Below are 18,855 nucleotides of genomic sequence, written 5' to 3'. Positions count from 1 at the left end.
TTATAGTTTTAACTGATGAACTAATGAAGATGTAGCTCACCGTATTAAAGCTGCTTGGAGTGCAAGTGTGATTAATAATGCAATATAGATATTCCACATTTTCGTGCAAGACTATTTTCAGAGAATGTATGAAGTTTCTGATGTTCTGCTCATCTTCTTCCTGTTCATTTCCCCCTCCCAATCAGAGAACTGTTGCAAGTTTTTTCTCTTCACACTTTCAGCGAAGCACATGGTGCTCTGACGCAAATGCGGACTGTCTTAGAAAGCATGTATTATGAATTAAACTTTCCACCGTGTACCCTAAGTATCACTTTGAAGATTTCTGCTGGAAGTTCTGATGTAGGCCTGCAGAAGAACATAATTCTATGAGCTTTTGTTTGGGAAATGGTTCATATTATACTGTACATATCCAGAGCACAGTTGCTGAAGAAGCAAGCAGAAGATTCTTTTTACCTTAAGAAATGGCTTAGTGCTAAGAGTTTTAGTTATTATGAAGCTGATTTTGATTTGCCAATGCAACCTAACCATGATCATGTCATGGTGAATCTGTATAAAATACCTTATTTTGAAGGTTCGGGGGAGTCTTCTCATTTTCCTCCTGTCCAATTCTTTTGAGACTTTCTTTTTCTTCCTTAGGATGCTGTCAGTAATCCTTATGAGACTGTCACTTAGAATCTGCAGAGCTTTAGTTGCATACATAGGGATTTGCGTTATGATTTAGGATTCGGAGTTCTGCATCTGAGGCTTCATGGCAAATTATTAATTTTTCTTTATTATTTATATTAACAATTCTGTAATAAATCAAAAATTTTATCTTGAAATCAGTTATTGAGTGGTCCCAGATTACATTTGAATTCTACTCTGCTAATTATTGGGCTTAATGTTTGGGAAGGTGGTTTCTTTCCGCTAGATCAACAAGAAAGTATGGAGTCTTACTACCTGAAGTAAAAATCGGGGTACATTAAAATATTGGGGTTCAGTAAATTATAGGGCGGGTTTGGCTCCCACAACATGAACAGCAAGCCAGCTGGTCATTTCAAGTCAATATCACTATGTAACTTACTACACAGAACTAGTCTAGGCTCTAATTTGCAACCCAGAGATTGTCTCTTAATTGTGGAGTAGAGATGGGTTTTCAATATCGACCTATACTCGATATGTGATGAGTCAAGATGATTCCTTTGGAAACAAATAGGCAATGTGCTTATTCTTCTGACTAGGTACAAAACCAATAACCTTAAATCTGAAACACTGCAGGAGAATTGGACTTTTGGATTTTGCTTTGTAAATATTGTCAGAGCAAAATTGAGGACACACTGTTTAGGCAACAGGCTTGGACTGGATACTGAATTTAAGTCGTACACAGTAAAGATCCTGTCTTGCCAAAGACATGGCCATGGATATAAAAGCAGAATGAGATTCTTTCCTAATACTTAAATGTATTTCAGTCTTCAGTTCATACCAGGTAGGCATCATATCAATAACTTTTCTGTTCAGACGACTGCTAGAAGATGTTCCTTATAACATAGTTAACTTGCTTGCCCAACTAATGGTTTAGACCAGGACAATCCCAAAGCGTTTTACTTTATAGAGCAAATGGAATGTTTTGGTTGAAAAGAGATAGAGCACACATGTCCGGGCATTTTCCAGCATGGCCATGGTATCAAATCCACTGACCTCTGTTTAGCACTATTAATTTGGATCCAACTTCAATGAAGGCTACAAATAATAGCATTAATGAATACCATATATGAATAAGTGAACCTTTTCACATCCAGAATAACCTGGTGATGCCCAAGTGAAAAACCAGACTAAGGGCCTGATTACCACCTTGGCGGAGAGGATTACTCCGTCACAAACATGACGGCTATCCTGCTCACCGTATTACAAGTTCAATTTTATCCTATGGAACTCGTAATACGGAAGATGGGATATCCGTCACGTTTGTGATGGAGTAATACCCTCCACTAAAGTCGTAATCAGGCGCTAAACTGGATTTGTTAAATACGAACACAGTGACCACAAAGATAGAACAGTACAGTAGGTTGTACAGAACAAGCAACATGGTTAACCTTAATGAAAGTTAGATGCAAATACTACCAAAATGAATTAAACAGCCTGCCACTGGAGAAGTCAGGAAGGTCCTAGTCAAACTTCAGTATTTAATTTATGAAGTAAAGCTGAAATCTATGGCAATACTGTACTCTCTTACTACACCATTTTGATGCAGCTGAATAATGAGAATAAGGCTGCCAACCACATGAAAAACAGCAGGCAGGTCTGGTATGATCAGCATGACTAGGTGACCTCGAATTAGGAGTTATCCAAGTTTAGTCATTACTGCTAAAGAGCAGTGTTATTTCCTTGATGTGGTTGAAACGTTGCAGGATGTGAGAGTAGCTGGGAATCAAGGCAATCACATAGCTGCCTCATTGCTACTGATTCCTTTATTTACTAGTGATTGATTCTCCTGCAAAGGACCAATAATTGGCTCACTATAGTCTAGTTTTGCTTTCCTTCTTAATGGTGTACTTGTGGGTCCTTTTAACTTCTGAGGGGACACAAATTATTTCCTCGAGTGTTGTTTATGATAAGTTTGATCTGAGGAGCAGGGAAGGTTCTACATAATCAAGTGAAGCAGCATCTTCAGAACAGCCTTTTGGTATTAAAGTTTGAAGCAGCCCTAATATTTTTTCTGACATTAATTCAGAAAAACGTGAGGAAATTTGATTTTTTGATGGCCAATGAGGTGATGGGAAATAGTACTAGAAAATAAATACAAAACAATGCATTTCATGCAACAGGTTTGTTAGCTGTCTTGATAATCAGTTTGCAACAAAATATAAAGTATTATCACCAATCAAATAGAGACCTGCGCTCAGGCCTGATGCCAGACATCCTACCCCATAGGAGGTCTCCAAAATAAATCACTGAGTGTTAAAAAGTTGTTTCACACACTTTCCATTCCAAGCTAATATCAGGGATTTAGACGGGCTCTTTTTTTTAGAGCATAGTTAAAACATCTCTTGCAGCAGGACACATGGCAAAAATAGCATTTGCTCTCAAAGCTGTTAACTGCTGCTACGTGCCTAAATGTTGTTCGTCTCTTGAGAATATGGTTCAGTGACTCGTGTGACAGAGAACCCGCATTTTCTTTAGTTGCAAGCAGCTCTGCCAAGGACATTGTGCTGCTCCCCCACATGGATGACAGCAGGCACCAGCCAATAGTATACTGAGAGGCAAAATAAAAACTTGGCTGATTGTTTTCAATCAAAATCTGGGAAAGGGTGGTCTATATGGTAGCTGCCAAATCCATAAAAAAAATATCCAAACAGTAAAAGTGCCTGATTCAAGGGCTTTCAGTAACCTATAGCTGTCACAAATGAACAGATGTGCAGGCTCCAGTGCTCAACAACTACAGGGAGTGCAGAATTATTAGGCAAATGAGTATTTTGACCACATCATCCTCTTTATGCATGTTGTCTTACTCCAAGCTGTATAGGCTCGAAAGCCTACTACCAATTAAGCATATTAGGTGATGTGCATCTCTGTAATGAGAAGGGGTGTGGTCTAATGACATCAACACCCTATATCAGGTGTGCATAATTATTAGGCAACTTCCTTTCCTTTGGCAAAATGGGTCAAAAGAAGGACTTGACAGGCTCAGAAAAGTCAAAAATAGTGAGATATCTTGCAGAGGGATGCAGCACTCTTAAAATTGCAAAGCTTCTGAAGCGTGATCATCGAACAATCAAGCGTTTCATTCAAAATAGTCAACAGGGTCGCAAGAAGCGTGTGGAAAAACCAAGGCGCAAAATAACTGCCCATGAACTGAGAAAAGTCAAGCGTGCAGCTGCCACGATGCCACTTGCCACCAGTTTGGCCATATTTCAGAGCTGCAACATCACTGGAGTGCCCAAAAGCACAAGGTGTGCAATACTCAGAGACATGGCCAAGGTAAGAAAGGCTGAAAGACGACCACCACTGAACAAGACACACAAGCTGAAACGTCAAGACTGGGCCAAGAAATATCTCAAGACTGATTTTTCTAAGGTTTTATGGACTGATGAAATGAGAGTGAGTCTTGATGGGCCAGATGGATGGGCCCGTGGCTGGATTGGTAAAGGGCAGAGAGCTCCAGTCCGACTCAGGCGCCAGCAAGGTGGAGGTGGAGTACTGGTTTGGGCTGGTATCATCAAAGATGAGCTTGTGGGGCCTTTTCGGGTTGAGGATGGAGTCAAGCTCAACTCCCAGTCCTACTGCCAGTTCCTGGAAGACACCTTCTTCAAGCAGTGGTACAGGAAGAAGTCTGCATCCTTCAAGAAAAACATGATTTTCATGCAGGACAATGCTCCATCACACGCGTCCAAGTACTCCACAGCGTGGCTGGCAAGAAAGGGTATAAAAGAAGGAAATCTAATGACATGGCCTCCTTGTTCACCTGATCTGAACCCCATTGAGAACCTGTGGTCCATCATCAAATGTGAGATTTACAAGGAGGGAAAACAGTACACCTCTCTGAACAGTGTCTGGGAGGCTGTGGTTGCTGCTGCACGCAATGTTGATGGTGAACAGATCAAAACACTGACAGCATCCATGGATGGCAGGCTTTTGAGTGTCCTTGCAAAGAAAGGTGGCTATATTGGTCACTGATTTGTTTTTGTTTTGTTTTTGAATGTCAGAAATGTATATTTGTGAATGTTGAGATGTTATATTGGTTTCACTGGTAATAATAAATAATTGAAATGGGTATATATATTTTTTTTGTTAAGTTGCCTAATAATTATGCACAGTAATAGTCACCTGCACACACAGATATCCCCCTAACGTAGCTAAAACTAAAAACAAACTAAAAACTACTTCCAAAAATATTCAGCTTTGATATTAATGAGTTTTTTGGGTTCATTGAGAATATGGTTGTTGTTCAATAATAAAATTAATCCTCAGAAATACAACTTGCCTAATAATTCTGCACTCCCTGTATATCTGAAGACTGGAGTGCAGAGACTCCCTGAGAGGAGTAAGGGTTGTGAAGGGGAAGCATCATAAGGCTTGACCTTCAGTGCTGAGGTGTTAAAACCTGCATACACAGTTTTATGGCAATCTCAGAACACTCAAATTAACTGGTAAGAGAAGGGGTAGGAAGAAACAACATATGTTAACAGCGTTTAGAAATTCTAAAATAATAAGAGTTCTTTGTTACATATTCAATTATTAAAGCAAGGCATACCATTTTTAATCAGGATCTTGATCTGATCAGCTAGTGGTAATGTCCTCAGCTGTGCCATAGAAAGCACATTGCTTGGTGCCACAGGTTTTTCACTTTATAGCAGAAAAAACAAAGAAGAAATATTAGTAAAATGACCGTGTCAGTGACATAAACAGACCAGAATACAATTTCAATGTAGTTTCAATACTTACAATTCTTCCTCTGTGTTAGGTGGCATCAACATTGTCAAGTATTCACTGTGGAGAATAAAACATGTTCCTTAGCAGTAAAACTGGAAGTGATAAATACAATATTCGCTAACACATTACAACACACCGAAGAAACCAGACCATGCAATATTTAAAGACATAATCAAAGTTGTGAGCTAACACTGAACATGAGCAAATTACTTCTATGCGCTTTAATAAACAGGAACAGATTAGATCCTTGAAAAAGACCCAGATGAGAATACTTTTTTCACCAGTTATTTTTCTCTTCTTTGCCATTCACCATTCTTTTCATCAAAAAAAGCATCGTCTATGTGAGGAGCTTCAACACAAAATAGTCCGTTGGCATGAATGACTCCTGCGCCTTAGGCCCCACTGCCTTGTTGCACTTTTTAACAATCAAGATAGCAGACTGCTTATGTAGAAATGTATATGTAGCACATGGAACAGTGGATGAAAGCTGGCAAAAAAAAAAAAAAAAAGGATGACAGGCTAAGAGTACTGATGTTACTACAACGGCACAGACTTGAGGTAAGCTATAAGAGTTTAGAGCCTCTTGATCAGACGTTATGCTGGTTAGCACATCTTCCCAGTATTGATTACTATAAGTCCCTACCAACTCCATTGGGATTCAATAAACATCATAACCTTGGTGGATAACACGGCGTTGGAAAGGAAATAGCTAGATGGCACTAATCTAGAGCAGACGGGCCACCTCTGTCAGAACCACCTGTCTGTCTGCTTTAAGAGCTAGAAAGGGAAAAGGAAAGTAGTGACAATCCCTGTTGAAAAACTAAAAGGATCAGTGGATCTCAGGTAATTATTCTCTGCAAGCTTATGTATCTTCTTCATATTTCCTACCAAAAACCTGCTGCAGATTTAGAAGATCCCTGAAATTGTACGAATGCATTTAATTAAATCATGCTCATATTTTAATTCAATATTAAACAAACAGTGTTTATAAAAAACAACCGGAAGGGAACTCTTACAAGGCCCTCCATCGCAGCAGCCATCGCTATTTTGTTTACAGCACACTAAGGTTAAGTGCATAGCAGCAATTTCACAAATATGATGGGATGGTTAAAGTATACTGAATTTACATACATATAGAAAGTTGAGGTGACAGCCACCTTGAATGGAGGACATACTGAAGTATAAGGTTACCTAAAAGATTCTTGAAGAAGGTTTGCCCCTTAAGAGTGTTAGCTATAAAATCTAATTAAGGCAGTATCATCTGGGAAAGGCCTAGACATACCGCCAAATTATAGCACAACATTTCTTTGTTTCAAAAGTATATGCTGCTTGTAAGCTAAGCAGTTGTTGATTTGGCTTTAGAAAAACATTTTGGCAAAGCTAATAGGTCTGGCTCTTAATTCGAGTCCTCAGGAAAACATTAAAACAGCCTGATGTAGTGTGAAAACAAATCCAGAAGACTGAATCAACACACATTTAATTAATTAAATTATAGAAAGCAGAGTGCCTGCGAGATGGTAACAATAGTACCTCATGTATTATCATGGAAACACTACAGGAAACAGAATAAGTCCAAACAGTCGGCAGAGTGAGGCGAGAGTAATGCTCTTCTGAATGGAAGCTCACATTATGTACATTTTAAAGAAACATAGCTGTCAAGCTGGACCTGAAAACAGACTCTGGGTCTAACAGAGAATGTGCTGCAGGAGGAAGCCTTTTTCTAGCAAAATCTAGTGTAAAAGAATTCTCAGACTTGGAATGTTTAAAAAAATTGCTGTCTATAAACCTGTGCTCCAAAAGTCTTGAACAGCTTTATGTTGGTCCAGGTTTCTTTATTGTTATCAAAGTAGTGTCAGATAGCTCCCATCACCTGAAGCACAGGCACTTATCGCTTAACGAAGGACCAAAAACAACAATGGCAGTAAAACAGACTGGTTCAAAGACATCCTCAACCCTCAGTCACTCCAATACCAGGATGCAGCTGTGTATGGATCAGTAACATTCATGAAGTATCTATGCAAAAATATTTTTAGCAAATAGGCGAAAGATAGATTTATGCAGCTTGGTCATCACTTAGAGAAGTTGTCATGTTGTGGTTTTAAGAAAGACACAGCACTCTGCATTTTCACTTCTCTTGTTCTGACCATACATTGACCACTGATTAATACAATTTAGGACCAGTGTCTTGTGATTATAATCACTACCTTCATATCCCTCAAATTGAAAAGATGTTTATTTCTGTATTGTAAAAAACTATACCGTGTGCTATTCTGTTCATATACTAATTCAACCCCCATTATCCATCACATTCTTCTTTAATTAAGAAGTATAAACTAGACTCCAGACACAAAACAGTTGTGTGTAGAATCTCAAGTTTCGTGCCTGTCGCAACAGAAGTATTTTATAAATCTTCCAATACTTCTGGCAGCTACATTTAAAGTGTATAATACACCTACAATAAATAGAGTGCAACCCTATTTATGCATAAATTACTTGTAACATCTTGGTCATTTTGGTTACAATATTCGCAGACATATTGTTGTTCTTGATTTTCGAATTCTTTGTTTTAGCTGTTTTTTCCAACCAAAAGATATTTCCCAGAATGCAGCCCTTCTTTCTATCATGACCTGGTATACCTGACATTTCTTTTATTTTCAGTGTTGGTCTGCTGTCCTGTTGTGCATCGAAGAACTTGTTCTGATCTCCGTTTTTTCTGTCAAACCAAGTGAGTATTTATTTGTATGTCTCCATTCTGTTTCTTCGGCAATCTTAAGGTCTACTGTCTGTAGTTAAGCATTTTATTTTCCTCAGTTTTCACTTACATTTTTATATATGCTTATGAAATAAGTTTTGCAACCAGTAACAGATTTTAAAATAGTTAAATGTAAAATAATATTGCAAGTCAGTAAGGCTGGTGAAATGAGGGGTCAGTCACAGGAATGGAGGAGTGGGCAAGGAATGGGACCAAGATCAATGTTTGCGAGACATGAGCATTTCTGATCGCTTTATTTTAAATGTATTTGCTTTTATGTGACATTTCTGATACGCGTTTGCTCCTCACTGCTCAAAGGTAGCTATCACCCTAATGCATGGTTGCAATTTTTTCTTGACTGGTCAATATTAAAGAAAACTCAACTTTTGGATGGTGGCAATTTTTCCATAACGGATATATTTCATTCTCCCTCGATCTACACCTAACAGAGAAACCTTGTGGGTGCTCATGTAGCCTCTCCATTCTTGTTAGCAAATTTATGTGCTGACTGGGTCAGATTGGTGGGAATGAGATTCTTGTTGATGTTCAAGTACTTCTTTAAAAGAAGTCGATCACTGCCTGCATAAAATGCCTCCATTAGTTGTCAAGTAGGTTTACCAGGTATGGCGACAGCTGTTACTGGCACCAGAGCACGCTACTCCAACCTCTGGCATTCTGAAGACTGGATGATGGACTTAAATCTCAGTTTTTGGGTAATTCTTTCCCATATTTATATGGACAAGAAATGTTCATATGTTCTTTTTGCTTTATGTTAATTGCCTGGAAGGTGCATTAAATAAAGTTAGGAACATGGCAATTGTCAATAATACGTCTCTGTCCTTTTGAATGCCGATGGTGCCTTCTTTCTCGCTAGAACCCGAATGGTCTTAAAACCCTCCTCAATACCTTTGTAGGCTTCATGAAAAAACTGTTTGAAAAGAAACCTTTCTAAAACATTTATTACAGTATGTGGTCCCAAAAATCTGAAGAAGAGTTGCTTGTCTATAATTGGACGACCATCTAAAACAGTAAGCCAGTTTCAATACTTGCAGGTAACATTTGACCAGTCCTGTAAACAGACTATGTACTTCTAGTCAGAAAACTCGTTTTATACATGTGGTAGGATGAATTTTTAATCTTCCCTCCAATATAGAAAAAAACACATCGGCCCACTCCTGGAACTGTATTAAAGGAAAATGTATTCTAATCCTGATTTAAGGAGCGGGTATATGAGGCTACAGGGATATTGGCAGGCTAAAAGCAGAGGAGAATAGGGTTTGTAGACGCCTTTTGGGTGTTCCCAGGTGTAGTCCACATTTTGCTTTACATCAAGAACAGGGACTGGATTATATTGAGTATCCCATTATACTAGCACCATTGTTAATGTGGCCTTCAATTTGGTGAAATGACCATGCCGCCCTCAATTAACACATCATTGTAGACTGCCTTAAAAGCAACTTGGGTGACAGGATCGATTGGCTCCAATATATTGGGGATAGCACTTTCGACCCTGGTAGACTATCGTCCACTAGCCCTCAGAGCTAAGGAGAAAGAACAGAGGGTGGATTTTGAAGGCTTGGGGGGGGGGGGGGGGGGGGGGGGAATGGGGAAGGAAGCGCAATGTATGATACCCTCTATGCAAGAATATGGTCTGATCCAAACTACTACAGGCCTGGAGCCCTACCTGGACTACTATTCGTGGTAATGGGTCTCCTGACCAGATTCAGATTAGGCTCTCAGATGGCTGTTTTGCTTTCCTCCAGGGCAACATGACGAATTATCTACTCAGACTCTCCCACATTTTCTTATATTTTTCAAGGTTTTAACAGTCAATGTCATGCAAATGTATAATCCAGATTCTAAAGAGGCAGCAATTTAAGACATGCAGCGGACCTTTAAAATATCTGCAGATGCGTAATTGCCCTAAGGTCTGTTCATGAGTAGGCTCTTTCTTTTTTTATAAATCTTCTATCTGATTTCACCGCTCCTTAATCTTCTAAACCTGAGGACTGCTGTAAAGTCAAATATAACCACATTTCAATGTAGGGGTTATGGATTTATTTATTTGCCTTATCCTTGTGTAATATCACCCCTCCCAACAGGATGGCCTGCAAATCTGCATTCCAAGGCAGGGGGCTTCAAAGAATCCCACCGGCCATGGTATGCAGATCTGGCTTCCCTCAGAAGGGAGATGCCGCCACCAGGGCCCATTTGGCACCTGGGCAGGTAATAAAATTATCAGTCAGAGAGGTGTGCCCACCCCTTGGATCAGTCCCACACCTTAGGTTAGCTGCCTCATGTGGACATAACATTTAGAAGTCTGCCATCTTGGTGATGGCAGAATTAGGAATTCTGGGACAGGGTTATGCCCACTTCTCACAGGAAATGGTCATATAAGAGGCGTAGTGACCACAGGGGTAAGTACGAGACACCCGTAAGTTCAGTATTTAGGGGAGCTCTAGCACCAGAAAATCAGATCCTACTGGCCTGGAGAAGTGGAAGGACACCCAGAGACGCAAAAGGAAAGAACTGAAGACCAGTGATTGACGCCAACCCTGCCCGCATGGCTGCTGACTAACTATGACAATTGTGAGAATGACATCTCATCAAGCTGCTGAAACTTCCAAAAGCATGAGAGGACTACCAGCCTTTATCCCAGCACAAGGAACCCCGTGGAGTAGTGGAGCTGCTTCCCTGCATCCTTGCAGGCACCCAAGAAACGCAGAAGAGGACCCCGGAAAGCCAAAACCAGACACCTGACAGCACCACTGCACCCGTGGCCCCTATCCCATGTTGAAGTGGGCCAATGGTGCCAGAGGTGGTAGCCTCTCTGGAGACTAAGTCAATCGTGGGTTTCCCCCACAGTGACCTTCCACACAGATGTCCACAGTCTCTTTGTACAGGTCCCCATCAACAGCCTCCGGTGACGGAAACCCGACGGCCCACTGCACCTGGACACCCCAGATCGAGGAGGAGAAGAGGACCACTGCTGCTCCTGCATCCCCCAGGCTCATGAGACTTGAGTCCACTTGTTGGTACAACCAGACTATTCCCTTAGTCCACGCCTGCAGCCTGTTTCTATCCAGACCGATCCCCATTGACTTCAACGGGGCACCCAATGCCGAACTGCACCCGGCCACCCCCCTACCACCAGAGGTGACCTGCTGGTGTGGCTTAGGACCCTGCTCCATAATCACCTTGAGTCCGGAAGATTGATCCTGTAAGTTGCTGTGGAGTACCTGTTTGCCGCATGAGCTTGGTCTCCCATAAGGTGCACATTGTAGCCTGAGAAAAGTGTTGACTTTTCAAACCTGTAATAATTTCTATTGCAAAACATACTTACCTGACCGTATTGATTCTGGTGCCTGAATAAATATAAGGATACTTGCTATTTTTGTAAATTGGTGTGGAGATCCTTCTTGAGCCATGTGTCTCAGTTACTGACTGTGTGCCTATGGTAAATGTTTAACACTCCTCTCTGATAAGCCTAAGGGTGCTTGACCATACTACCCCTAAGAGAGCACCTTGGGATTGCCAGAGCAAGCCCCTGCCCATTATTCAGGGAATCTCTGTACTTTTTACACAGTATATCTCATTTTGAGAGCCAGTTTCCTACACACCACAACAATTAATTTTAGTGTTTTTTTCAGTGAAAATGTATATAATTTTGTACACAATACCTCAGTGCTTGCCAGGTGGAATCGGTCAGTATGGACAAAGTCTTTACACTCACCCATGATATCTACGATAAAAGCCATTATGGGCTTATGTTCAAGTCTACAAAAAAAAATGGACGGAATGCTTGAATCAACCTCAGCCACTAGTATTTACTGTGGTTCGAATCCCAGTCCATTGTTATTTTTCACACCACGCCACCCCAGTTTTTACACTGATCTAATGGGAACAGTCCAGCCTGAACTGCCAGGTTAGGTCCTGCAGGAACCAGAAAACAAACGACCCAGGACCGGTTTCACCCCCAAATAGTGCTAATCAGTTTGGTTCCAATGTGCACTGGTCCCAGGTTTAGGCATACCCGTTCCAGTTAGGGCGACACACTAAAGTATACAAAAAAAGTGATGGGTGGAATGATTGAATTTCTCAGAGCTGCATTCCGGTCTCAGGGTCAAGCCTGATTTGCATATGGCTGGGTTTAAACTGAAGTGTACAAAATAATAATGAATTGAGATGAAGCCCGAGTAATTACCAGTGGCAGAGATTAAGTCAAATATTACATCTATCATTTTCACAGTTCGATGTTCCAGCTATGCCACGTGTACCTTTTAACCAGAAAATAAGCCAAGTACTGAGGCCATGTGAAACAAACGCTTGCAGTTATCACAAAATCATTACAACTTTCACTTAAACATCTTAATAAACATTCTTCAACAAGCTTTACATTAGCAACCTGCTAAGACATTAGCAGCCTAAACATGAAGGAAAGAACAGGTATGGGGTAACACCCTTCTTGTTGATGTGACCTAGTGTAAGACTTCCATTTGCATGTAAGCCTTTCAATCTAGATCTCCAGTCTTCCAAGTTTTACTATGGAATCGGCTATTTTAGAAATGGAGCTTAGGGAAAAAAAGAAAAAAAAAGCAGTGTTGTTGTCCTACCTCCAACCTGCGTAATGGCAGGGTCGGGATTTTATGCTGGATTCTATTCATTGAGTAATGAATGTGCTCTAAGTACAGTTAGCAGATATCAAAGAGAAATTACATGCTCACATAAACCAGGTATGTTAAACAAATCACTTACCTTGGAGATTTAATTAGTTCTGTATTCTCCATTCCAGTAGCTTGACACTGCAGATACTGGCGTTCGTGTTCCGAGCGGCTGTCCTGACAAAAGTGAGAAATAATTTTGTTAAATGCATTGGTCAGGTCAAGAGTCGTAGATGACGCTATACTACACCCCTTTTTCTTCAGTTTGACAAAATTATCTTTTGCAAACCGTCCAGCTCGACAAATCCATTGTCAGACTAACCCAGAGGCATGTGTAAACTGGAGGTCAAAACATTTGGTGGTCCTGAGTTGAGACAAGAAAGGCTAAGCTTCTTTTAACTCCAGTACGTTGCTAGTTTAGGTACTCCACCTGAAGGTTTCGGGAATGTTGGTTATTTTTAACAAGGTGAAACCTGCAGAATTACTGATGAAAAAGGAAACAATATGGGCATTGCAGTCTTGGGGAACGGCTACACTGACTCTTCTTTAACCAGACCGTGGGAGTGATGCTGCTAGCAAACTGCAGAAAAGCAGACGCAGCGGGTAAAAACTGGGGTTTTTCAGCCAAGACACATATATATATATATATATATATATATATATATATATATATATAATGTCACTTACCCAGTGTACATCTGTTCGTGGCATTAGTTGCTGCAGATTCACATGCTGTGTACATCCCGCCATCTGGTGTTGGGCTCGGAGTGTTACAAGTTGTTTTTCTTCGAAGAAGTCTTTTCGAGTCACGAGACCGAGGGACTCCTCCCATTTCGACTCCATTGCGCATGGGCGTCGACTCCATCTTAGATTGTTTTCCCCGCAGAGGGTGAGGTAAGAGTTGTGTATGCTAGTAATAGTGCCCATGCAATGGAGTGAATGCGTATGTACATAATGAAGTTTAAAGTAATATATTTACAAATGTACAAATGTTTAAGATCTACTTCTAAACGGCTATAGGCTCCCGGGGAGGCGGGTGGGCGCATGTGAATCTGCAGCGACTAATGCCACGAACAGATGTACATTGGGCAAGTGACATTTTCCGTTCGATGGCATGTGTAGCTGCAGATACACATGCTGTGCATAGACTAGTAAGCAGTTATCTCCCCAAAAGCGGTGGTTCAGCCTGTAGGAGTTGAAGTAGTTTGAAATAATGTTTTTAGTACAGCTTGACCTACTGTTGCTTGTTGAGCAGTTAACACATCTACACAGTAGTGCTTGGTAAATGTATGAGGCGTAGACCATGTTGCTGCTTTACATATTTCGTTCATTGGAATATTTCCTAGAAAGGCCATGGTAGCACCTTTCTTTCTGGTTGAGTGTGCCTTTGGCGTAATAGGCAGTTCTCTTTTTTTAGCTTTAAGATAGCAGGTTTGAATGCACTTAACTATCCATCTAGCAATGCCTTGTTTTGAAATTGGATTTCCTGTATGAGGTTTTTGAAAGGCAATAAATAGTTGTTTTGTCTTTCGAATTAGTTTTGTTCTGTCAATGTAGTACATTAGTGCTCTTTTGATATCTAATGTATGTAGTGCTCTTTCAGCTACCGAGTCTGGCTGTGGGAAGAACACTGGTAATTCTACCGTTTGATTCAAGTGGAACGGTGATATTACTTTTGGTAAAAATTTAGGATTTGTCCGTAGAACAACTTTATTTTTGTGTATTTGAATAAATGGTTCTTGAATGGTAAATGCTTGAATTTCACTCACTCTTCTTAGAGATGTGATGGCAATTAAAAATGCAACTTTCCACGTTAAGTATTGCATTTCACAAGAGTGCATGGGCTCAAAAGGTGGACCCATGAGTCGTGTTAAGACAATGTTGAGGTTCCATGACGGAACTGGTGGTGTTCTTGGTGGTATAATTCTCTTTAGGCCTTCCATAAACGCTTTTATGACTGGTATCCTAAATAATGAAGTTGAGTGCGTAATTTGCAGGTAAGCTGAAATTGCAGTAAGATGTATTTTTATGGAAGAGAAAGCTAGTTTTGATTTTTGCAAATGTAGTAAGTATCCTACTATATCTTTTGTAGATGCGTGTAAGGGTTGAATTTGATTATTATGGCAGTAATAAACAAATCTTTTCCACTTATTTGCATAGCAGTGTCTAGTGGTAGGCTTCCTAGCCTGTCTTATGACCTCCATACATTCTTGTGTGAGGTCTAAGTGTCCGAATTCTAGGATTTCAGGAGCCAAATTGCTAGATTCAGTGATGCTGGATTTGGATGTCTGATCTGTTGTTTGTGTTGTGTTAACAGATCTGGTCTGTTTGGTAGTTTGGCATGAGTTACTACTGACAGGTCTAGTAGTGTTGTGTACCAAGGTTGCCTTGCCCATGTTGGTGCTATTAGTATGAGTTTGAGTTTGTTTTGACTCAACTTGTTTACTAGATATGGAAGGAGTGGGAGAGGGGGAAAAGCGTACGCAAATATCCCTGACCAGTTCATCCATAGCGCATTGCCCGGAGACTGATGTTGTGGGTACCTGGATGCGAAGTTTTGGCATTTCGAGTTTTCCTTTGTTGCAAATAGATCTATTTGTGGTGTTCCCCAAATTTGGAAGTAAGTGTTCAGTATTTGGGGGTGAATCTCCCATTCGTGGATCTGTTGGTGATCCCGAGAGAGATTGTCTGCTAACTGATTCTGAATTCCTGGAATAAATTGTGCTATTAGGCGAATGTGGTTGTGAATCGCCCAATGCCATATTGTTTGTGTTAGGAGACACAACTGTGTTGAGTGTGTCCCTCCTTGTTTGTTTAGGTAATACATTGTTGTCTGTTTTGACAAGAATGTATTTGTGGGTTATGATGGGTTGAAATGCTTTCAGCGCTAGAAATACCGCTAACAATTCTAGGTGATTTATGTGAAACTGTTTTTGCTGTATGTCCCATTGTCCTTGGATGCTGTGTTGATTGAGGTGTGCTCCCCACCCTGTCATGTAAGCATCTGTTATCATCACGTATTGTGGCACTGGGTCTTGGAAAGGCCGCCCTTGGTTTAAATTTATACTGTTCCACCATTGAAGCGAGATGTATGTTTGGCGGTCTATCAACACCAGATCTAGAAGCTGACCCTGTGCTTGTGACCATTGTGATGCTAGGCACTGTTGTAAGGGCCGCATGTGTAACCTTGCATTTGGGACAATGGCTATGCATGAGGACATCATGCCTAGTAGTTTCATTATCATTTTGACTTGTATTCTTTGTTTTGGATACAAGGCCTGTATTACATTGTGAAATGTTTGTACTCTTTGTGGACTTGGAGTAGCAATCCCTTTTGCTGTGTCGATTGTTGCTCCTAAGTATTGCTGTGTTTGACACGGCTGCAGGTGTGACTTTGCGTAGTTGATTGAGAAACCTAGTTTGTGTAGGATCTCTATGACATATTTTGTGTGTATTGAACACTGTTTCAGCATATTGGTTTTGATTAACCAATCGTCTAGGTATGGGAACACATGTATTTGCTGCCTTCTGATATGTGCAGCTACTACTGCTAGGCATTTTGTAAAAACTCTTGGCGCAGTTGTTATTCCGAATGGCAACACTTTGAATTGGTAATGTATCCCTTGGAATACAAACCTTAGGTACTTTCTGTGTGAAGGATGTATTGGTATATGGAAATATGCATCCTTTAAGTCTAGTGTTGTCATGTAGTCTTGTTGTTTGAGCAGTGGGATTACGTCTTGTAGAGTAACCATGTGAAAGTGGTCTGATTTGATGTAGGTATTTAATGTTCTGAGATCTAGTATAGGTCTCAGGCTCTTGTCTTTTTTGGGTATCAGAAAGTACAGTGAGTAAACTCCTGTGTTTAATTGTTCTTTTGGCACTAATTCTATTGCTTCTTTTTGTAGCAACGCCTGAACTTCTAGTCCCAGAAGATCTATATGTTGTTTTGACATACTGTGTGTTTTCGGTGGGACGTTTGGAGGGAATTTGAGAAATTCTATGCAATAACCATGCTGGATAATTGCTGAGACCCAAGTGTCTGTTGTTATTTCCTCCCAATGTGTGTAAAACTTGGTTAGTTTTCCCCCCCACAGGTGTTATGTGTTGGGGATTTGTGACCTTGAAGTCACTGTTTGTTTTGAGGAGTTTTGGGATTGGAACTTTCCTCTGTTTCTTTGAAACTGTCCTCCTCTATATTGTCCCCGAAAACCTCCCCTCTGATATTGGCTCTGGTAAGTGGGCTTTGTTTGTGAGGTTGTGGCTTCTGTGGCCTGCCCTCGAAACCCCCCTCGAAATGGTGTCTTTCGAAATGTGCCTCTGCTCTGCGGGGAGTAGAGTGCGCCCATGGCTTTGGCCGTGTCAGTGTCTTTTATAAGTTTTTCTATTGCAGTGTCCACCTCCGGCCCAAACAACTGCTGTACGTTGAATGGCATATTTAGCACAGCTTGCTGTATCTCTGGTTTAAATCCTGATGTACGCAGCCATGCATGTCTCCTTATTGTTACTGCTGTGTTGACAGTTCTAGCAGCTGTGTCTGCAGCATCCAATGCTGATCAAATTTGATTATTGGAGATATTTTGTCCCTCTTCTACCACTTGCTGCGCTCTCTTTTGGAACTCCTTTGGTAAATGTTCAATAAGGTGTTGCATCTCATCCCAATGGGCCCTATCATATCTGGCTAACAAAGCTTGCGAATTTGCAATACGCCACTGGTTTGCTGCCTGTGCCGCCACCCTTTTGCCTGCCGCGTCGAATTTTCTACTTTCTTTATCTGGAGGTGGCGCGTCTCCTGAAGTATGAGAGTTGGCTCTTTTGCGCGCTGCTCCAACTACAACAGAGTCTGGTGATAGCTGTTGTGTGATGTACCCTGGGTCTGTTGGTGGCGGTTTATATTTTTTTATCTACTCTTGGAGTAATGGCTCTCCCATTGACAGGCTCCTCAAACACTTGTTTGGAGTGTTTTAGCATTCCGGGCAACATCGGCAGACTTTGATATTGACTGTGCGTAGGCGACAGTGTATTAAAAAGGAAGTCGTCTTCAATGGGTTCTGAGTGAAGGCTGACATTGTGAAATGCTGCTGCTCTTGATACCACTTGAACGTAGCCTGTACTATCCTCTGGTGGCGATGGTCTCGCTGGATAGCATTGAGGACTATTATCGGACACTGGTGCGTCGTAAAGGTCCCATGCGTCAGGGTCATCTTGACTCATCCCCGTATGAGTTGGGGATTGCATCACTGGTGGAGTGGTTACCGGTGATGGTTGTGGAGAGTGATGGGGGGATGGTGGTGGTGTTACTTGTTTAGCCACTTTTGCTTGTGGCTGTTTGTCCTGGTCTTGGAAGGCAAGTTTTCGTTTTATTTTGATTGGAGGAAGAGTGCTGATCTTCCCTGTATCTTTTTGAATAAAGAGCCGCCTTTGCGTGTGATCTGGCTCTATTGTCTCTAATTCCTGTTGGAATCTGTGTGTCTTCACTTGCGAGGACAGTCCTTGTTCCTCTGAATAGGAACTTATTTTCGGTTCGGAGGCCGGATGTTTCGGTACCGAAACCTTTTCGGCTGCTTTTTTCGGCTCCGACGAAATCTTTTTTTACTTTCGGCGTCGTGCCCTCTCGGCGCCGACCCATTTCGGTGCCGCTGTTTCGATGCCGAATCTTCTCGGAGCCACTCTCTCGGGCCCGAGATTGCTGTGTGCCGGTATCTCGACCGGAGTCGGATGACTTAGACACCAGCTCGCCCTTTTTCGGTGCCGATGGACGGTCACCTATTTTTCGGGTTAAGCCATGGCCTGTTGGCGGTGGCGTCCCCTGGGCTTTAGCAGTCTTTTCGTGAGTTCTTTGTTTCGACGTCTTACTCACGGTTTTCGGCGTTTCTTCGGGATCGATCTCCTCAGAGTCCGAATCCTGGATGGAGAATGTTTCTTCCTCCTCCTCGAAACGCCCTGGTCCTGTCGGCGCCGATGCCATTTGCAGTCTTCTTGCTCTTCGGTCCCTGAGTGTCTTCCTGGACCGAAACGCTCGACAGGCCTCAC

General features: G+C 41.4%; 1 protein-coding gene across 2 annotated transcripts in view; it reads right to left on the bottom strand.

Moving 5' to 3' along the window:
- Positions 1–18,855, bottom strand: part of POLR3E (RNA polymerase III subunit E) — a 205,228-nt gene that overhangs the window by 95,903 nt on the left and 90,470 nt on the right. For both annotated transcript variants that reach the window (XM_069210304.1, XM_069210303.1), the window contains exons 10-12: positions 12,917–12,999; positions 5,422–5,466; positions 5,231–5,322 (exon numbers count right to left, since the gene is read on the bottom strand). In XM_069210304.1, coding sequence (XP_069066405.1) covers positions 5,231–5,322; positions 5,422–5,466; positions 12,917–12,999 — 220 coding nt within the window. The remainder of the gene's footprint in view (positions 1–5,230; positions 5,323–5,421; positions 5,467–12,916; positions 13,000–18,855) is intronic.

The sequence above is a fragment of the Pleurodeles waltl genome, chromosome 10 (genome assembly GCF_031143425.1).
Source record: "Pleurodeles waltl isolate 20211129_DDA chromosome 10, aPleWal1.hap1.20221129, whole genome shotgun sequence".
Classification (NCBI taxonomy): Eukaryota; Metazoa; Chordata; class Amphibia; order Caudata; family Salamandridae; genus Pleurodeles; species Pleurodeles waltl.
This window is presented reverse-complemented; position numbering and strand designations above follow the sequence as displayed.